The 15,174-nt window shown below is 58.2% G+C and overlaps 1 protein-coding gene across 2 annotated transcripts; it reads left to right on the top strand.

Annotated features, from left to right (window-relative positions):
• Nucleotides 1–5,930: 5,930 nt before the first annotated feature.
• On the top strand, nucleotides 5,931–11,825 carry LOC120763160 (gap junction beta-5 protein-like). 2 transcript variants are annotated; one of them, XM_040086288.1, is made up of 2 exons: nucleotides 5,931–6,063; nucleotides 10,974–11,825. In XM_040086288.1, the coding sequence occupies exon 2, from the start codon at nucleotides 10,998–11,000 to the stop codon at nucleotides 11,823–11,825; it is 828 nt and encodes a 275-aa protein (XP_039942222.1). In that variant the 5' UTR covers nucleotides 5,931–6,063; nucleotides 10,974–10,997. The 2 variants fall into 2 exon arrangements, with proteins under 2 accessions (XP_039942222.1, XP_039942221.1); XM_040086287.1 differs by lacking the exon at nucleotides 5,931–6,063 and adding an exon at nucleotides 10,529–10,609.
• The last annotated feature ends 3,349 nt before the right edge of the window (nucleotides 11,826–15,174 follow it).

The following is a 15,174-nucleotide window of genomic DNA, read 5'->3' as shown; positions in this document are numbered from 1 at the left end:
CACATCCAGCCCTTCCTGGGACACTTCCAGGGGTGGGCACCCCAAACCTCCCCAAGTTCCGATGCCCAAGAGCTCTTTCCATGGAGAAATTCCTGCTGATGTCCAACCTGATGTTCCCCTGGCACAGCCTGAGGCCGTTTCCTCTTGTCCTGTGTGACAGGGAGAAACAGCAGAGAAGATACAGTCCCAGAAGGAGTTGATGGCCAGGACAGGGCCTGGAGCAATCCAAATGCTGGAATGTTCCTGGAGAGCAGAAGGAGATCTGGAGGAAAGCACTCCGGGGCTCCCTGAGCAGAACATTTTGATGGGCTGGTGTTAATGGAGGGAAACACCGCGACACCAGAAGCACATTAACAAATTAAACTTTGGTGCTGGGAAGGGGAAAGTCTCAGTGAACTGCGAGGTGGGGAGATGGCTGACTTCGGGAACGTGACAATTACCGTACTTAACTTTTTTTTTACTTTTTTCTTTTTTCTTTTTTCTTTTTTTTTTTTTACATTAAGAGCCAAATAGGAGCATATATTTAATTCATTAAACCGGTCTGAAGTGGCTCCCTCCATCCCAGAGCAGTTAATCGGTGCTCAGTGTCTCCTAATGAAGGGGTCCCTGTAAGGTCAGCCCCGACACTCGTTAGCTAATCGGAGACTTATTTGTTTTGCAAATTGCTCTCCCATTTTGAACCTCCGCGCAGCAATTTCCGTGGCGGGGAGGCAGGAGAGAGTTCACGGGGCTGGGTTTCGGAGCCCTCAATCTGTCACTGGGAGGAGGATAAAATTAGGATGAAATTAGCCTGGGAAAGAGAAGGAGCAGGATGCCGGGTTTGTTCCAGGCAATCCAGGTGCGTCCCCCACGTCGGGACTGCGGGGTGGCTGGAGGGCTGTGTGGCACCATCCCGCACGTGCCAGGGGACAGGGGACATGGTGTGACACCGCAAACTCCTCACCACGCCTGGCTGGGCAGCGCTGTCCTGCCCTTTCCATGCTCCTCTGAGGTCCATGGGAGACCTTGAGTGGTCCTGCTGCCCTGCCCACGTCCTCTGCCCAGACACCCGCACCCTTCGGTGCCCCGAAACACTGGGGATGTGCACAGAAAGATGCTCCCAGGGTGGCAGCGTCCCTGCTCCGTGTGGCCGAGGCGGCTCGGTGGGAGCAGAGCGCAGTGTGGGGATTTCGGGGTAGAGGCTGAGCGGTGGGGACACCCACAGAGCCCGAGGAAAACACAAAGCCTGGATGAGCTGTTTAAAGCCTTTTCCTCCTCTCCCTGAGGCAGCTGGAGGTCTGGCTGCTGTCCTGAAGCACGCGACGGGTCCACCCTGAGTGGGAATTCATGTTTATCTCTGGAGGAGGAAGCATCTCCCACCCTTTCCGTGGATGAAGACCCTCGTCCCTGCTCCGTTCAGATTTTGTTTTACAGATGTGGGAACAAGCTGGCTGACACGACGTCCCTTTGCATCCCAACCCAGCTCCATTCCTGTGACACAAAGGTGACACAAAGGAACGGAGCTGAATTCTTCACCCTCCAGGGCTGGAGGGGGCGAGGAGTGACCCAGAAAACAGGGAGGAAGGCGTTTTGCATTTTGTATTTTAGGTCCAAATGCAGAGCGATGTGTGGACTGGGGCTGTCAGCCTTTCCTCCCCATCCCACGGTGGGTGATTGAGAGCCCAACTCCCAATTTCCCTCCCGTCTGGAGAAACCAGGAGCCAGAGCAGAGGGCAGAAGCTCCCTGTGCTCGTGCTGGGGCTGCTGCCCTGGCTCTCCACTGACTGACCTTTGGCCATGAACTTTTAGCAGGGATTTTCCCCTGGTTTCAGAGCAGGATGACTGGGAGCACCGGGAGCAGACCCCGGCTGTCCTGGCTGCTCTGCTCATTCCACTTGGCAGATGCTTGAACTTACAGCAGTGAAGGGGGTGAAAGAACCTTTATTTTCCAATATCACAGGCAAAAAACAAAACAAACAAAAAACCCCACCACCTTTACTTTAATTTCCCCTTTAAAGTAATGGCATCTATAGTGTAAAGAAAGCGTTCCGCTGAGGCACAATTTTTTTTTTCCCCAAATGTCATGGAAATGGAGGAATTTCAGCAACTGTATTTCTGTGCAAAAGAGGAGAGAAAGTAGATTAATTTTAAAAGGTTACACTGATTGCAGTCAAGCATGGACCTGCAGCAAGGAGGGGTGGGAATGAGCTGCTTTTCTCTCTGTGGGGCTGTTCCATCTCAGCATCTCCTCAGGATGCTGGGGCACTCCCAGTGCCAAAATTCCTTAACTCCGAGAGGACCGAGCTCGTGTGACCCTGGAGCTCGGGAGAGAGCAGCCCTGGCTCCTGAAACATGAGGCTTCACCCATGAGCACGAGTCCTCATGCAGCTGGGGGCTGGTGGTGAGGAGTTCCCTGGTAACAAGCTAAAGAGGGAATTTTTACTGGACTTCTATTTCTCTGACGGAGCCCTGACATCTGAGAGGAGCTCCTGGTCCTTCAAGGTGGTGGAGCTGATTTCCTGCAGCTCTGTCAAGACAGAGAAGCTGCTCAGAAGCCTCTGTTTCCAGAGAGGCTGGAGGAGAGGCGTGAGTCTGACATGGTGGTGGAGCAGGTCAGGTTCTGTGGGTTCTCTCCAGCCCAGCCTGGGGTGGTTTGGGGGCTGCAGTCCTGGCTTGGCTCTGCTCCTGAGGACAGGGGGAGCTGCCTTTTGGAGACCTGCTGCTCTTCCAGCATCTCCAGAAACCTTGGGATTGGTTAATTCCTGGAGCAGTTTGTAAGAACCAGAGTGGCAAAGGCAGCCTGGAAGCACCAGCCACAAGGGAAGTGTTCCTGCAGCAGCCTTGAGCTGGGAGCATCCCCAGGGCAGGGTGGGGTGTCCTGCTCAGAGGCTCCTGGGCCCTGGGATAGCTCTGCTGATTTGGCTTCACTTTCGCAGAGATGGGCCCAGTTCCCTTCTTCAGGCACTGGCTGCACTTGTGTTACACACCGGGCCTGGCCGTCGGCCTCTGGGATGGGATGGGATGGGATGGGATGGGATGGGATGGGATGGGATGGGATGGGATGGGATGGGATGGGATGGACACAGGCCCTTGGGGTGGTGTTTCTCCTCACCATCACCCCCAAGGCACCATGGCTGGTGCTGATGGCAACTTCCATCCTCTTGCAGGGCAGTGGAACACAGCCTCGAGGGGTCACTTGCCATCGTAACTCATGGGATCTTCTTCTCCTCACGAGGACGAGAGCTGGGGGCAAAGTCACCCAAGCAGAAAACAAGAGCCCGAGCCTCTCTCACGAAAGCACGAGGGAATTTTTAGATCCCAATGACCAAACCTCCCTCCCAGAGCTCCTCTCCTCCTCTTCCCTAAGCGACAACCTCTGCGTGGCACCAACACAGGCGCAGGAGCCGTCCCCGCGCTGCCGCCTTCGCTCCGGCGTTTCCCACATCAAGCGCGAACCAAGGCTGACCTTCCTCGGAGCCGTACCCACATCTCCACATCAATACCCGGCCCCACGAGGCGCTCTCTGAGCTTGAAAGCTGTCCCCATCGCGGCGGGGTCGTGCCCCGCAGCACGGGGCTGGGGACGCCCACCGCCGCTCGGCACAGCCGCCGGTTCCCCGCGCTGCCCCGGCCACCTCGGGGCTTCAATGGCAGGAGGAGGAAAGGTTTCTCCTTGATCAGGAGGGATAAGAATAGCGAGCGGCAGGCGGCGGTTGGTGGGGTGAGGATGAAAGGCGGCTGGCTCTCATTCTTCCCCCGCGCCGGGGCGATCTGCCCCTTCCTTTCCCGGGCCATAATTGCGTGGGCACGCCGCCGCAGATGAGTGTCACGCTCCACCAAAGCCCCAGCGCCGCGAGGCCAGGGCTCCAGGCTCGCCGGCAATGAGCGGGGAGGCGGCCAGGAGGCTTTTGATGCCGCTCTTCTTCCTCTGACGCGCTGAAGGATTATCAGGCTCTGAGGAAGGCGTTTCTCTGGCTCGGAGCTTCGCCTCGTTCTGCAGAGGAGAGCAAGGGCTGCTGTGCCACGCCAAGGGGGCAGAGGGGCAACGCCGGCCCATCGCCCAGGAGGTGCTCAATGGACCAAGGCCAGACCCAAACCCAACATCCCCGAGCCCTCCAGGGCACCATCGCCATGGTGGACACGCCTGTGACCCTTCCTGACGGTGGCCGCTGGCCTTTGGTGGCTTCTGCCCTCGGAGGTCGTGCTGGGGACAGCACGGTGCGGAGAGCAGAGCCCTTGGACGTGCTGTGACACCCCAGCACCGCGATTCCCAAGCCCAGCAGCTGCGGTGGGGTGTCGTGGCCTCCCACTTCCCTGTGTTTTTTCAGGTGTTTCCCCTGGCTTTGCTTTCATTCCTTTATCACACGCACACAGAGCAGAAGTGGGCTCGAGCCTCCATCTCCAGCAGCTGAAATCGAATAATTTACCCAGCGTATCCCACCTGGAGAAGAATTCCCGGCTGGTCAGCAAATTGTGAAGGAGTTCACTGTATCCTTTGGAGCAAGAAATTATCCTGGAGTGTAAGTTACGGCTCCAGCAGCCGTACAGGTACGGAAAATAAAATGAAGAAGGTGGGTGAGATGGAGATTTAAACGACGCTGTAGAAAACAGTGAGCAGGGGACACCTTGATCAAACTGGGGGTTCCGTTTGGAAGAAGGGCACCTGGCAGCAGTGTCTGAAGGAGAACAAAGGGAAAAACCTGACACAAGAACCTGGGAACATCGCCTCAGCTCTCCCAGGGCAGGCATCTCACAGCTGAAGCCCTTTTCCCTGCATTGGCGTGATGCTGCACAACATCATCCCTACATCTGGCTGGTATCTTGGGGGGGGATATTTTGCCCTATTTTTAGGAAATGCCAATATGGATTGAGGACTTTTTTTGGGGTCTGGGAGGGAAAAGGTCAGCCTGAGCAAATTTCTCAACCTGAACTGAAAGCAGAGTGGGGTGACAAACCCACTCCAGCTTCAGATGGAGCTAATTAAAGTGCTGACATTTTAAGACATGATGATGCGAAATCTCTTCCTTCAAGCCAAGTCTGGGCCCTTTTTCAGAGTTCAGTTCTGCTGCCCAGAGCTTCCAGGAGAGGCACAAGCCAACTGAGAGGGGCGATGGGTTGTTTTTAACGTGGTATTGTCCTTACAGTGCAAGCAAGTTTTCAGCCTTTGGAAGAACCTGTAACGTCAGAGATCCCCCCCAAAAAAGTGGGGCTCTCCAGCTCAGGAGCCTGTGAGAGGATTTGAGTCTCGGCTCTGTTGTGTTTTACCCTGCAGGGAGAACAGGGGAGCAGAGCCCCAGCCCCACAACACGGGGGTAAGCTGGGGTGGGTGCACACCCCAAAACCTGTAGCATCACCCCAACAACTCTCCCCTGCACGAACAGTGATGTAAAATCGAACTAAGCGCAGTTTCCGGGGGGATGGAGGCTTTTGGGGTGCCCCTGGGAGGGCCGGGGAGGGTGGGCTGTGGCAGAGCCGTGTGCCCTGCGCTGCCAGCGGGGCCGGGGCTGGCTGGCAGGGAGGGAGCTGCAATCAGGAGCTCTATTGTGGCTCTCGGGCTGCCGGCACAATGCAGCATTAAGAGACAAAGTCAGCTCGGCTCAGTGGGGTGCGGGAGGTGATTTGGGGGAAGGAGAGGCCGGCTCTGACAGGTAGAATGAGCCTGGAGTGACGGGGGAGAGCCAGACTGAAGGCAGCGCCTGCAGTCTCTGGCTCCAAGCCGAGTTGCAGGTCTGGGAGGGTGAGGGAGCCGTGCTGCTCCACTGAGAATATCTCGGAGTTGTTCCCAGGAGGGACCTGTCTGCACCGGCCCCAGGGACAGGGATGCACCCAGGCATGAGACACAGCGGGGTGGATGGACAGACAGACAGACAAACAGGCTCATCTCCAGGGAGAGATCGATCAGGGCAGGGCAGGCACGATCTGCTTCAGCAGGAAAAGCTTTCCATGTGAAGGGAGCTGGCAGGATGCGGGGTCAGCAGGGGGCGGATGGGGCAGCAGCATCATTCGGGGTTTGGGACTCACTTTAAAGCCCCACTCCTCATCACCATCCCTTCTGCAGGTGCCCAGGTGCCCCTACCCCTGCCAGGTAAGGGCACAACGGGTCCCAAAGGGCTGTGCTGGTGCTGGTGGGGGCAGCCAGGCTCCACGGAGCCACAAGTGCAGCTTCTCATAGGAGGAAAAAAAAATAGTTTGGGGACAACCAATTTCATTAGCTCAGAGAAGAGGTGAAACACTCCGAGTCTGCCCCACCACCGTGATCTCAATGAGGGTGAGGTGCTGGAGGTGAACTGGGGAATGTGAGGATGGAGGTGAGCTGGTGGATGTGAGGATGGAGGTGAAGTGGGGACTGTGAGGATGGAGGTGAGCTGGTGGATGTGAGGATGGAGGTGAGCTGGTGGATGTGAGGATGGAGGTGAAGTCGGGACTGTGAGGATGGACTTGAACTGGTGGATGTGAGGATGGAGGTGAGCTGGTGGATGTGAGGATGGAGGTGAAGTCGGGACTGTGAGGATGGACTTGAACTGGTGGATGTGAGGATGGAGGTGAAGTCGGGACTGTGAGGATAGAGATGAACCGGTGGATGTGAGGATGGAGGTGAGCTGGTGGCCTCTCCCCGGCTGAGACATTTTCTGCTCCGTCATCCTGAGTTTTCTGCTGTTTTGCCAGGCTGTTCCGGGGAAGGCGGCTGTGCCGCGCCGCGCGTTCTCCCAATGCCATCTAGTGTCAGCTCCGGCAGCCCAGGACAGTTATTTTAAGGCATCGGCGCTGATTTATTGCAGAAGGATCTTTGAGGGCCAACAGGCTGCCCAGGCTGGTTATTAACAGCAGCGCGGATAACTAACGGGTGGGTGCGCAGGCTGGGCTGGATTATTTTTATTATCGCTCCTGCTTCGCACTAAAAACCCACCCTGGCAGGACGGAGTGCGAGGATGCAGTGCCGTGTCCCAGGTGATTAAAGTCTTTCAGTCTTCAGCCACTCGTCTTGCAGCCCCGCCATCACCTGAGGCTTAATCACTCAGAAAAGCGCTGTCATGTCCTATTGTCGCCGTATTGGGAGCGCGACCTCTTTCCCGTTTAGCTGCCATCTGAAAAGAATGTAACTTGCCGGGAGACAGGCGTGACTCAGGGGACTGGTGATGGGATGTGAAGATTTTGACCTGCGGGCCGCCCATTTGGAGGCTGCCAAGGTCAGCGCAAGGGCGACCATGCCCTCGGCACACGGTGATTATTTGGCCAAACAACCCAAAACAGGCAGTAATGGGTCTGTCCGCGGGGGCTGAGTGCTGGGTTGGACTCTGCTCCTACGGACATCAAGCCCCACAAACCCCTCCCCACCTGGGGTTTGGGGCTGTGTCACTGCCCGCTGTCCCCTCCTGCTTAGGAATTTGTCCTCCACATCTCCCCCTTGCCACCGCTGCAGGGGCATGGTCTGCACAGGCTGAGCACGCTCTCATTTCTGCCTCCTGAGGGGCAAAGAGCCACAGCAGCATCTCCCGTGTCCCATTCATCGCCCTCCTGCTGCCGGGGAAGATTTCACAGGACAGATGTGCCCCGTCCCCTGCTCGCCCTGTCCCCTGCTCGGCTCACCACGATTTAGGGTCCCTGCTAACCTCATCCTCATCCTCAGCCACTGCTGACCATGCCAATTTATCTCCTCGGCTGCAAACCACCTCATCGAGGCAGTTGGAGTCGGTGATTAATTAAGGCCTCCCTAGAAATGAGGTTACTCCCTGCAGCCTCACGTATAAACGTGAGATTAATGGGTGCCGGCCGTGTTAGATGGCCACGACCAGCCTGGACCGGGCAGGGTTCACCTGCTCTCATCCAGACGGTCCTCGAGCACAGATTTTCCATGGAAGAACTTCCAAACAATCCCGTGGGGTGGGGAATGCAGCTGGCAGTGCAGTGGGGAGCCATGGGGCTGAGGAAAGGTGTCCCAGGGCTGAGCCAGGCACGGAGCAGCCCGTTTGGAAGCAGCACCAGCGATGCTCCCACGATGCTCCCGCTGGCTGAGCCAACATCCAGCCTGCTCTGGGTGTTTAATTTTCACTAATCTGTTTGGGCTTTTTAAAATTATCCGCAAACAAGGTGCCTTCTTCATGGAATAACAATGGTGCTGGGGACACGGAGCTGTGCCCACACCCCTTCCCTGCCGCTCAGCACCGCTCCGGAACTTTGCCCAGGACTTGTTTTTCTGTCCTCATCCATCATCGACACACGGGATTCCGCCCTGCTAAGCGGCACGTGTGTGCAGCATGTCCCGACAGCAGGAGCCGGTCCTGCTGAGCCGTGTCAGAGCCTTCGCAATCCCCCTGGGCCACGGAGCTGGAGGAGGGCTTAAATACAAGGTTCTTTAATAAGATGAAAAGAGCCCTTTCTTTACCCACTGGTTTTCTGCTTGCTCGTTCATGCTGCCGGAGCCCTGGGGTTGTGTCAGGGCCTGCCTCTCCGTGGGCTGACAGGTTTCCTAACTCCCCTCCCTGCACTGTCAGCACAGTATCAGGAACAGCAAATACCAGTTGCAGCAGCTGGAGGAGGAGGAAGAGCAGGTCGCAGCAGTCCCTGGCCTCGTGTGTTTGGGGTTTTTTTCCTCCAAAACATCCTCAGTAGCACCGGTGACCTGGAGAAAACCCTGTGCCCCGGCGTGTGCAGCAGGGAAATGGGTCTAACCCCGTTCAGCCGTCTCCTCCAGAGCTGCCTGCGGTGTTTGATTCATGTCAGCGCCTTGGCTGGTGACTGCGGGATGAATGACGCTATATAAATGCAAAGTGTTATTAATATTTCATGTTGTAGTGAAAATGTACTAATGGGGCTTGTTCCTGGAAGATAAAGTGCTGCCATTAATACACCTCTGTGTCCCCTGCGCTGGGGACTCACCTGTGCAGGGATGCGGGGGGCTCTACCCGGAGCAGGAACTGCCCATCACACCAGGCACCTCCCCAAAAAAGGAGGTGAACCCAGAAAAACACAAAGAGCCGCTTCTGATGCCCACAAAAAATAGGGGTACCTGGGGCAGAAGGTCCCCCCACCCAGCACTGGGTGCTGGTGGATGGGTGCTGCTCTGGGTCCCCCCTGCCTGCCCGTGGGGGACACAGCCCCTGGGGACGCCCTTCCCGGCACGGCGGCTGCACAGGCAAGTTTAAAAAAAATAAAAATAAAAAAAAAATAAAAAATGGGCTTGTTTGATTTCAAACTGCAGAACTCTTCCCTGGAGCCATCCGCAAACACTGGTAATTTACTTTACAGCTGTTTAGATTTGTTTGTCTACATTTTTTTCCAAACCCCAGCAGAATTGCAAATGAAACATGTGTTTGCTCCTCAAATGACTCCAGCCCTACCTGAACTCTTGTGCCCCACACTTCCTCGGACCCTCTCCCCTCTGACCCCCATCCCTGAACCCCACAGCTGTGAGATGGGGGCCAGATCTCAAAGAGGGGGTTCTCTGAGCTGGGGGTTCATCTTGGGAGGGCTCCTGATTCTGGTATCAAGGAGGGGTGATGAGGAAGAGGCTTGTGCCAGCCTGCAGGTGAGGGGAGAGCAGGTAAACTGGTGAAATTATCAACTGCAACCCACTTATCAGAGGGTGGCGAGGGATGAAGGCTCTGCTGAATTATTGCCATGGTGCAGAGTTTCGATAAAAAAGGATTATAAAGGGCAGAGTTCGGCTGAGAGGCTCCCGGAGCTGCAGGCAGGGACTCTCAGGGATTCGGTCACTTTGGAGCACTGGGAGATGGGTGCAGGGAAGGCGTGGAGGGACCCCAGGGTGTGCTGAACGTCCCTGCAGAAGCTGAGGACAGACTCCTACCCGTCCCCACGGCGGAGCAGCCGGCTCAGCCCTTCCCGGCGCGGCAGCGCTGCGGGGCCGCCCTTCGCCTCGGGAAATCTGGCATTCCACGGGACACGTGGGGATCCGCCTGGAGCTTCATCCCTTCCCCCGGGAATCTCCTCCTCGCTCCCAGGAGCGCGCTGGGGTGACTCATGTGCCGTTCCTTGCGCCGGGCGACGCGCTCCTGCCCGAGCCGCAGCAGCGCCGCCGAGGGACGCCCGCAGGTGAGCGGCCTGGGGACCCCCCCTCTGCCGCGACCCCCGGGCCCGGGGAGGTGGGGAGGGCGCTGGGGAGGTGCGTCTGCCCAGCCTGGCACCAGGGAGATGGGCGCTGCTGCAGGGAAGGAGGAATCGGGGGTTTGCACGTTCCTCCAGGGAGCCACCGGCACCCAGGAGAGGGATCAGAACCGGGAGCGTCCGTGGTGGCTGCGGCCCTGCGGGTGGGTGCATCGGCTGAGCAGGGGATGTGTTCACCCCTCGGCGAGGGGTCATCCTGTTATTTCACTGCTAGGCAAAATATTTAAGGAGAGTCAGCGCCGAACGCAGCCCTGGGAGCCTGGGAGTTTGTGTGGCACGATGCAAGCCAGGGTCAAACCGGCCGCGCAGGGGCCTGGGGCTGGTGAAAATCGGTTGTTTTGGCCTCCCGGCTCCCACGGCAGCTCCGCGGCTTTGCAGCGGCTGTGCAGCCCCCCAGCCCAGCCGCTGCCTCTGCCCTGCGTGGGCACGGCGTGGGCACACGGAGCAGCGGCACAGAGCTCCTCCTGCGCCGCCCGCAGATTCCAGCGATGGGAGAGGAGCGCGGCCGGGTGAGTCACGCCCCGCCTGCTCCTATTTGTTGTGTGCCTGGAAACGTAAGGAAGATTAATAACAAATACCTGGGCAACGAGGCGGGAGCTGGGGCGGGACGGGGGCCGAGCCGCGCACCGGAGGTGGCGGAGGCTGGAGGATGCTGCGGCTGTGGCAGAAATCCCGAGCGTTGTGAGGTCCCCGTGTTCCCAGAGTGGGGGACAGTTCTTGGAGGAGACCAGCTAGGAGACCCTGGTGTCCCCGTGTGTCAGCACAGGTCAGGGATGGTTCCAGGAGCGCGGCTCAGTGCTTTGAGGCACACAGGGGCGCCAGTGGGGACCTTTTGCTGCTTTTTCGGTGTCACAGCGTCTTCTCTCTTCCCAGGCTGGCTAACAGGATCAGGGAGCCATGAACTGGGGGGTGTTCGAGGGGCTCCTCAGCGGCGTCAACAAGTACTCCACAGCCTTCGGCCGCATCTGGCTCTCCGTGGTCTTCATCTTCCGCCTGCTGGTCTACCTGGTGGCGGCCGAGCGGGTCTGGAGCGATGACCACAAGGACTTCGATTGCAACACGGAGCAGCCGGGCTGCACCAACGTCTGCTTCGACCACTTCTTCCCCGTCTCCCACATCCGCCTCTGGGCCCTGCAGCTCATCCTGGTGACGTGTCCGTCCCTCCTGGTCCTCATGCACGTGGCCTACCGGGTGGCCAGGGAGCAGAGGCTCCGTGAGACCAAAGGGGACAGCTACCGCTGCATCTACCCCAACCCCGGCAAGAAGCGGGGCGGGCTCTGGTGGACGTACCTGCTCAGCCTCATCTTCAAGGCCAGCGTGGACCTGGTCTTCCTCTACATCTTCTTCCGCTTCTACAGGAACTACACCCTGCCCCGGCTGGTGAAGTGCGAGCTGCCGCCCTGCCCCAACGTGGTGGACTGCTTCATCTCCCGGCCCACCGAGAAGAACATCTTCACCCTCTTCATGGTGGTCACCACCTGCATCTGCGTGGTGCTCAACCTCGTCGAGGCCACTTACCTGATCGGGAAGCGGTGCCGCGAGTGCGGGCGGGCCGGAGGAGGGGACAGCCGGCGGCACAGCCACGACTGCCCCGTCTCCTGCGCCGACCCCGCGGGCACGGAGGGACAGGGGCTCCATGGGGATGACTACAAACCCCACCCGGCCGCCATCCCGCTCACGGCCTCCTCCCCCAGCACGCTGTCCGAGGATGAGGCTTGTTCCTAGAGCTGCCCAGGGGAAAGCAGGAGCCGCTCACCTGGCCCGCAACTCCCTGGCTGCTCTTGCTCCGCTCTGCCCCGGTGCAGGAGCGCTGAGGGTGGCAGCACCCTGGAGCTGGGCTGTGCCCCAGGGGTCTCTGCCTCTCCTGTCTTGGGAAAGGCACTTTACATCATCCTGCTGGGTTTGGGGCAAAGCAGGGGCTGTAGGACACATGCTGGAGTGACAGGGAGCAGCAGCTCCATGGCAGCTGTGAACTGACAGCGGTGCCCAGACTCTGAGCCTGTACCAGCCAGGACACCCCGATCCCCCAGGAAACCCCTCTTCCTGTGTCTCACCCCACAACAGCCACCTCAGACTGATGCAATTGTCATTAATGACACTCATTAGCTGAGTGGGGACAAGAGCAGGTCCCTGGTGCCACAGCCACCGCGGGCGTGAGGATCCGGCCAGGCAGGCAGAGCCCGCTGTGGGCTGCTGGACCATCCTGCCTGGCCAGGGCAAAACACCTGAGCAAAACAGCCAAGCACAGGAGAGGAAAAACACCCCAACCATTGATTAAACAATAACATTAAATGGCGGAATCTGATCTCGTTTATTGTTGTAGCACATCGCGTTGGGCCGTGACACGGGCGGCACTGCCATTTCCGAGGCCATCAGAGGGAGCTGAGCATTAGCTGGCATGAATAATTAACAATAATTTCATGGCAAATGCACTCGCAAGTAACATTAACGTTGAACATGCAGCTCGATCTGTTACTGGTTTTGCTTCACTCAGAGGGTGTGATAATTATTTTTTCCACCAGCAGCGACGGTGCCAGCGCTCCCTGGCTCCGTCCCAAAGGAAGTGGCACGGGGGGGTGAGGGATCACCACCGCTGTGTCCTTTATGTGACTGAGGCCATTCTCAGTGACAGATCATTGCAGTGATCCAGCTGAGACCCTCCAGGGCAAAACTGAGCTCTTTCCCACAGCCCATCCTGGGGAAAGGGGGATCCTGAGGGGCTGCTGTGGCCAGGGGGATGCCAGGGACAGGCAGGGCCGAAGGGGAACCAGGAGCAGGCGTGGCTGCAGCACTGCTGGATGGGAGGGCAGGGACTGAACCAGCTGAGGGGGCTGAGGATGGTGGAGAAGCCCTGGGGGGATCCCAGCCACTGGCACAGAGCCCTCTGAGCCCACGGCAGCTCCTTGTGCTGACACCAGTGAGTTTGGGGACCTCTGGGGTCAGAGAGGCAGACGGTGAAATACAGATAGAATTCCCTCCACTTCTTCTCAGGGGAAGCTGTGCTGGCGCTGCCTTCCTTCCATCCGCCCCTGCTGCTGGATTATCCACACAGAAGTTTTCCTTATGAAGCCTGTAACGTCAGAGGACACAAGTTGTTCTTTGTGTGCGAGCCATTGCCCCGATTTAAAGAGCATGGGCTGGGCTGTTTGTTTTCCAGCAAGGCTGGCCACTCCTGCTCCAGGCTGGAGAGTGAAACCCCGAGGTGTTCCCCTCTGCAGGCGCTAATGGGGACAGAGATGAGCCCCAGAAGAAACACCCTGTCCCACTTCCACACATCAAAGCACAGCAGGAGCTGCTGCCCCCGTTGCGAGACACCTGAAGATCCAGTTGCTGGATGTTGTTGCGCCGTTGTGTCGCGCTCAGAGCGAACGTTGCAGAGCTTCGGGTGCCTTGCACCATCCAGGATTGCGATAAGCAGCAGTCAGCCAGAAAAACGGGAGAATTTGGCTGCTTCTTTTGGTATCAATGCTGCAAAACCAAGGGTCTGGATACTGGGATCCCTCCTGGGATGCAGGGTCAGAAAACCAGGGGGTGCGTCACAATAAAAGCTGAATATTTCCCAGATTTTGCATCCTCACACAGGAAATTCCCTGTATTTGCTCATGGGGTCCCAAAAGACCTCCTATATTTTATTTTAGGATTTTAAAGGGGGATTTTAAAGAAAAAGGATTTTAAAGAAACTCACCACTACTCCAGCCCTGGCAGAGATGTGTTGCGTGCACAGGTCAGGGGTAGCTTGACCCTCCCAGCTTGGGCTGGTTTCTGCCTGGCCAAACCCCCCTGTTTGCTGGGAATTGAGGAGAAACTCTCTGATTTATGTCCAGCCCCGCTGCTGGCTCCCAGGATCCCATGACTCCTCTGCCCCTGTTCTTGCGGGGGAGTCTCATCCCTGGGGATGTGGCCCTGGAGCAGGACAGCTGTTGGCAGGCAGAATCCTGCCATGCCCCATTTAAGACCCCTCTAAAGAGACTTTGAGGTTTTCCTGCTGGTTTGGCGTCCGCCTGCTCCACCGTTGGGGTTTTTCCTTTACGGAGGAGCCGAGGTTGGGCCTCGCTAAGTCGCTGGGTGTTTCAGTGTTCACATCTGGCACTGAGGCCTTTCACCTGTCGCCCCACTGTGCCAGAGCAGGGTGGCAGCTGGGTGACACATCCCAGGCACATCCCTGAAGCTCCCAGGTGCTGAGATCTGCAGAACCACGCTGGCACCTTGTCCCTGCGCCCACACTGGCAGAGGCACGGCGGAGGGGGCGAAGGGATGCGCCCCTTTGACGGATTTATGGATTTGCCCAAACACCCAGCTCAGCGTTTCAAAACACCGCAAAGCGCCGGGTGTTTCCGCTCCCCACCCAGCTGCCTGAGGGAAATCTTCTGCCCGAGCCAAACGCACCTGAACTTTCTCACCGTGGCCACACGGCCGCTCCTGAAATTCCAAAAGTGCAGGCGAGAGGCTGCCCGGGGGTGAGCCAGCCCCGCTCTGCTCCTGGCCCTTGCAGGGTTTTGGCCGCGGGGCAGGGAGCAGCTGCCTCTGCAAGGAATCAGAGCTGCCGGTGCTTCTCGACAACTTCCCTCTCTCCAGGGTTTTCCACCTCACAGGCCACAGCCCCCAGATTCCTGCCCAACTCCTGCCGCAGCAGCCGGCGGTAACAGCATAGCTCAAATTCCTGATCCGGGCAGCTCCGGGGTGAAGGAAGGCTCCGGAGCCCTCGCTTGGCTCTCATCCGGGATTGGGGTGCCTGTGCCTGTCCCCTCCTCCAGGCTCACCCCATCCTGCACTCCCGGGGTTTGTTTTAGGTCTCCCGGGCTCCCATTCCTGTTCATCCCCAGCCTGGCTTTATTTGACCTCCTGGAGACAAAAGAGCCTCCGGGCAAGCGAGCGGCTCCTCGTCTGCCTGGAGAGCAGGGAGCAAACCTCTCCACCACCAAGCAGCCCGGGGCTCTTCAGACGTGTGCCCATGGGTGGGGTGGCCCTGGCGAGGTGCCCAGGTGCCCTGTGAGGCTCCAGCACGGCTGCTCGGCCCCAGGGTGTGCCGGAGGATTCCAGGGAAGCCTCGGGACACTCTAGAAACCAGGTGAGC

The sequence above is a fragment of the Hirundo rustica genome, chromosome 25 (assembly GCF_015227805.2).
Source record: "Hirundo rustica isolate bHirRus1 chromosome 25, bHirRus1.pri.v3, whole genome shotgun sequence".
NCBI lineage: Eukaryota > Metazoa > Chordata > Aves > Passeriformes > Hirundinidae > Hirundo > Hirundo rustica.
Note: the sequence above shows the minus strand (reverse complement) of the source record. Positions and strands in the feature narration are given on the sequence as shown.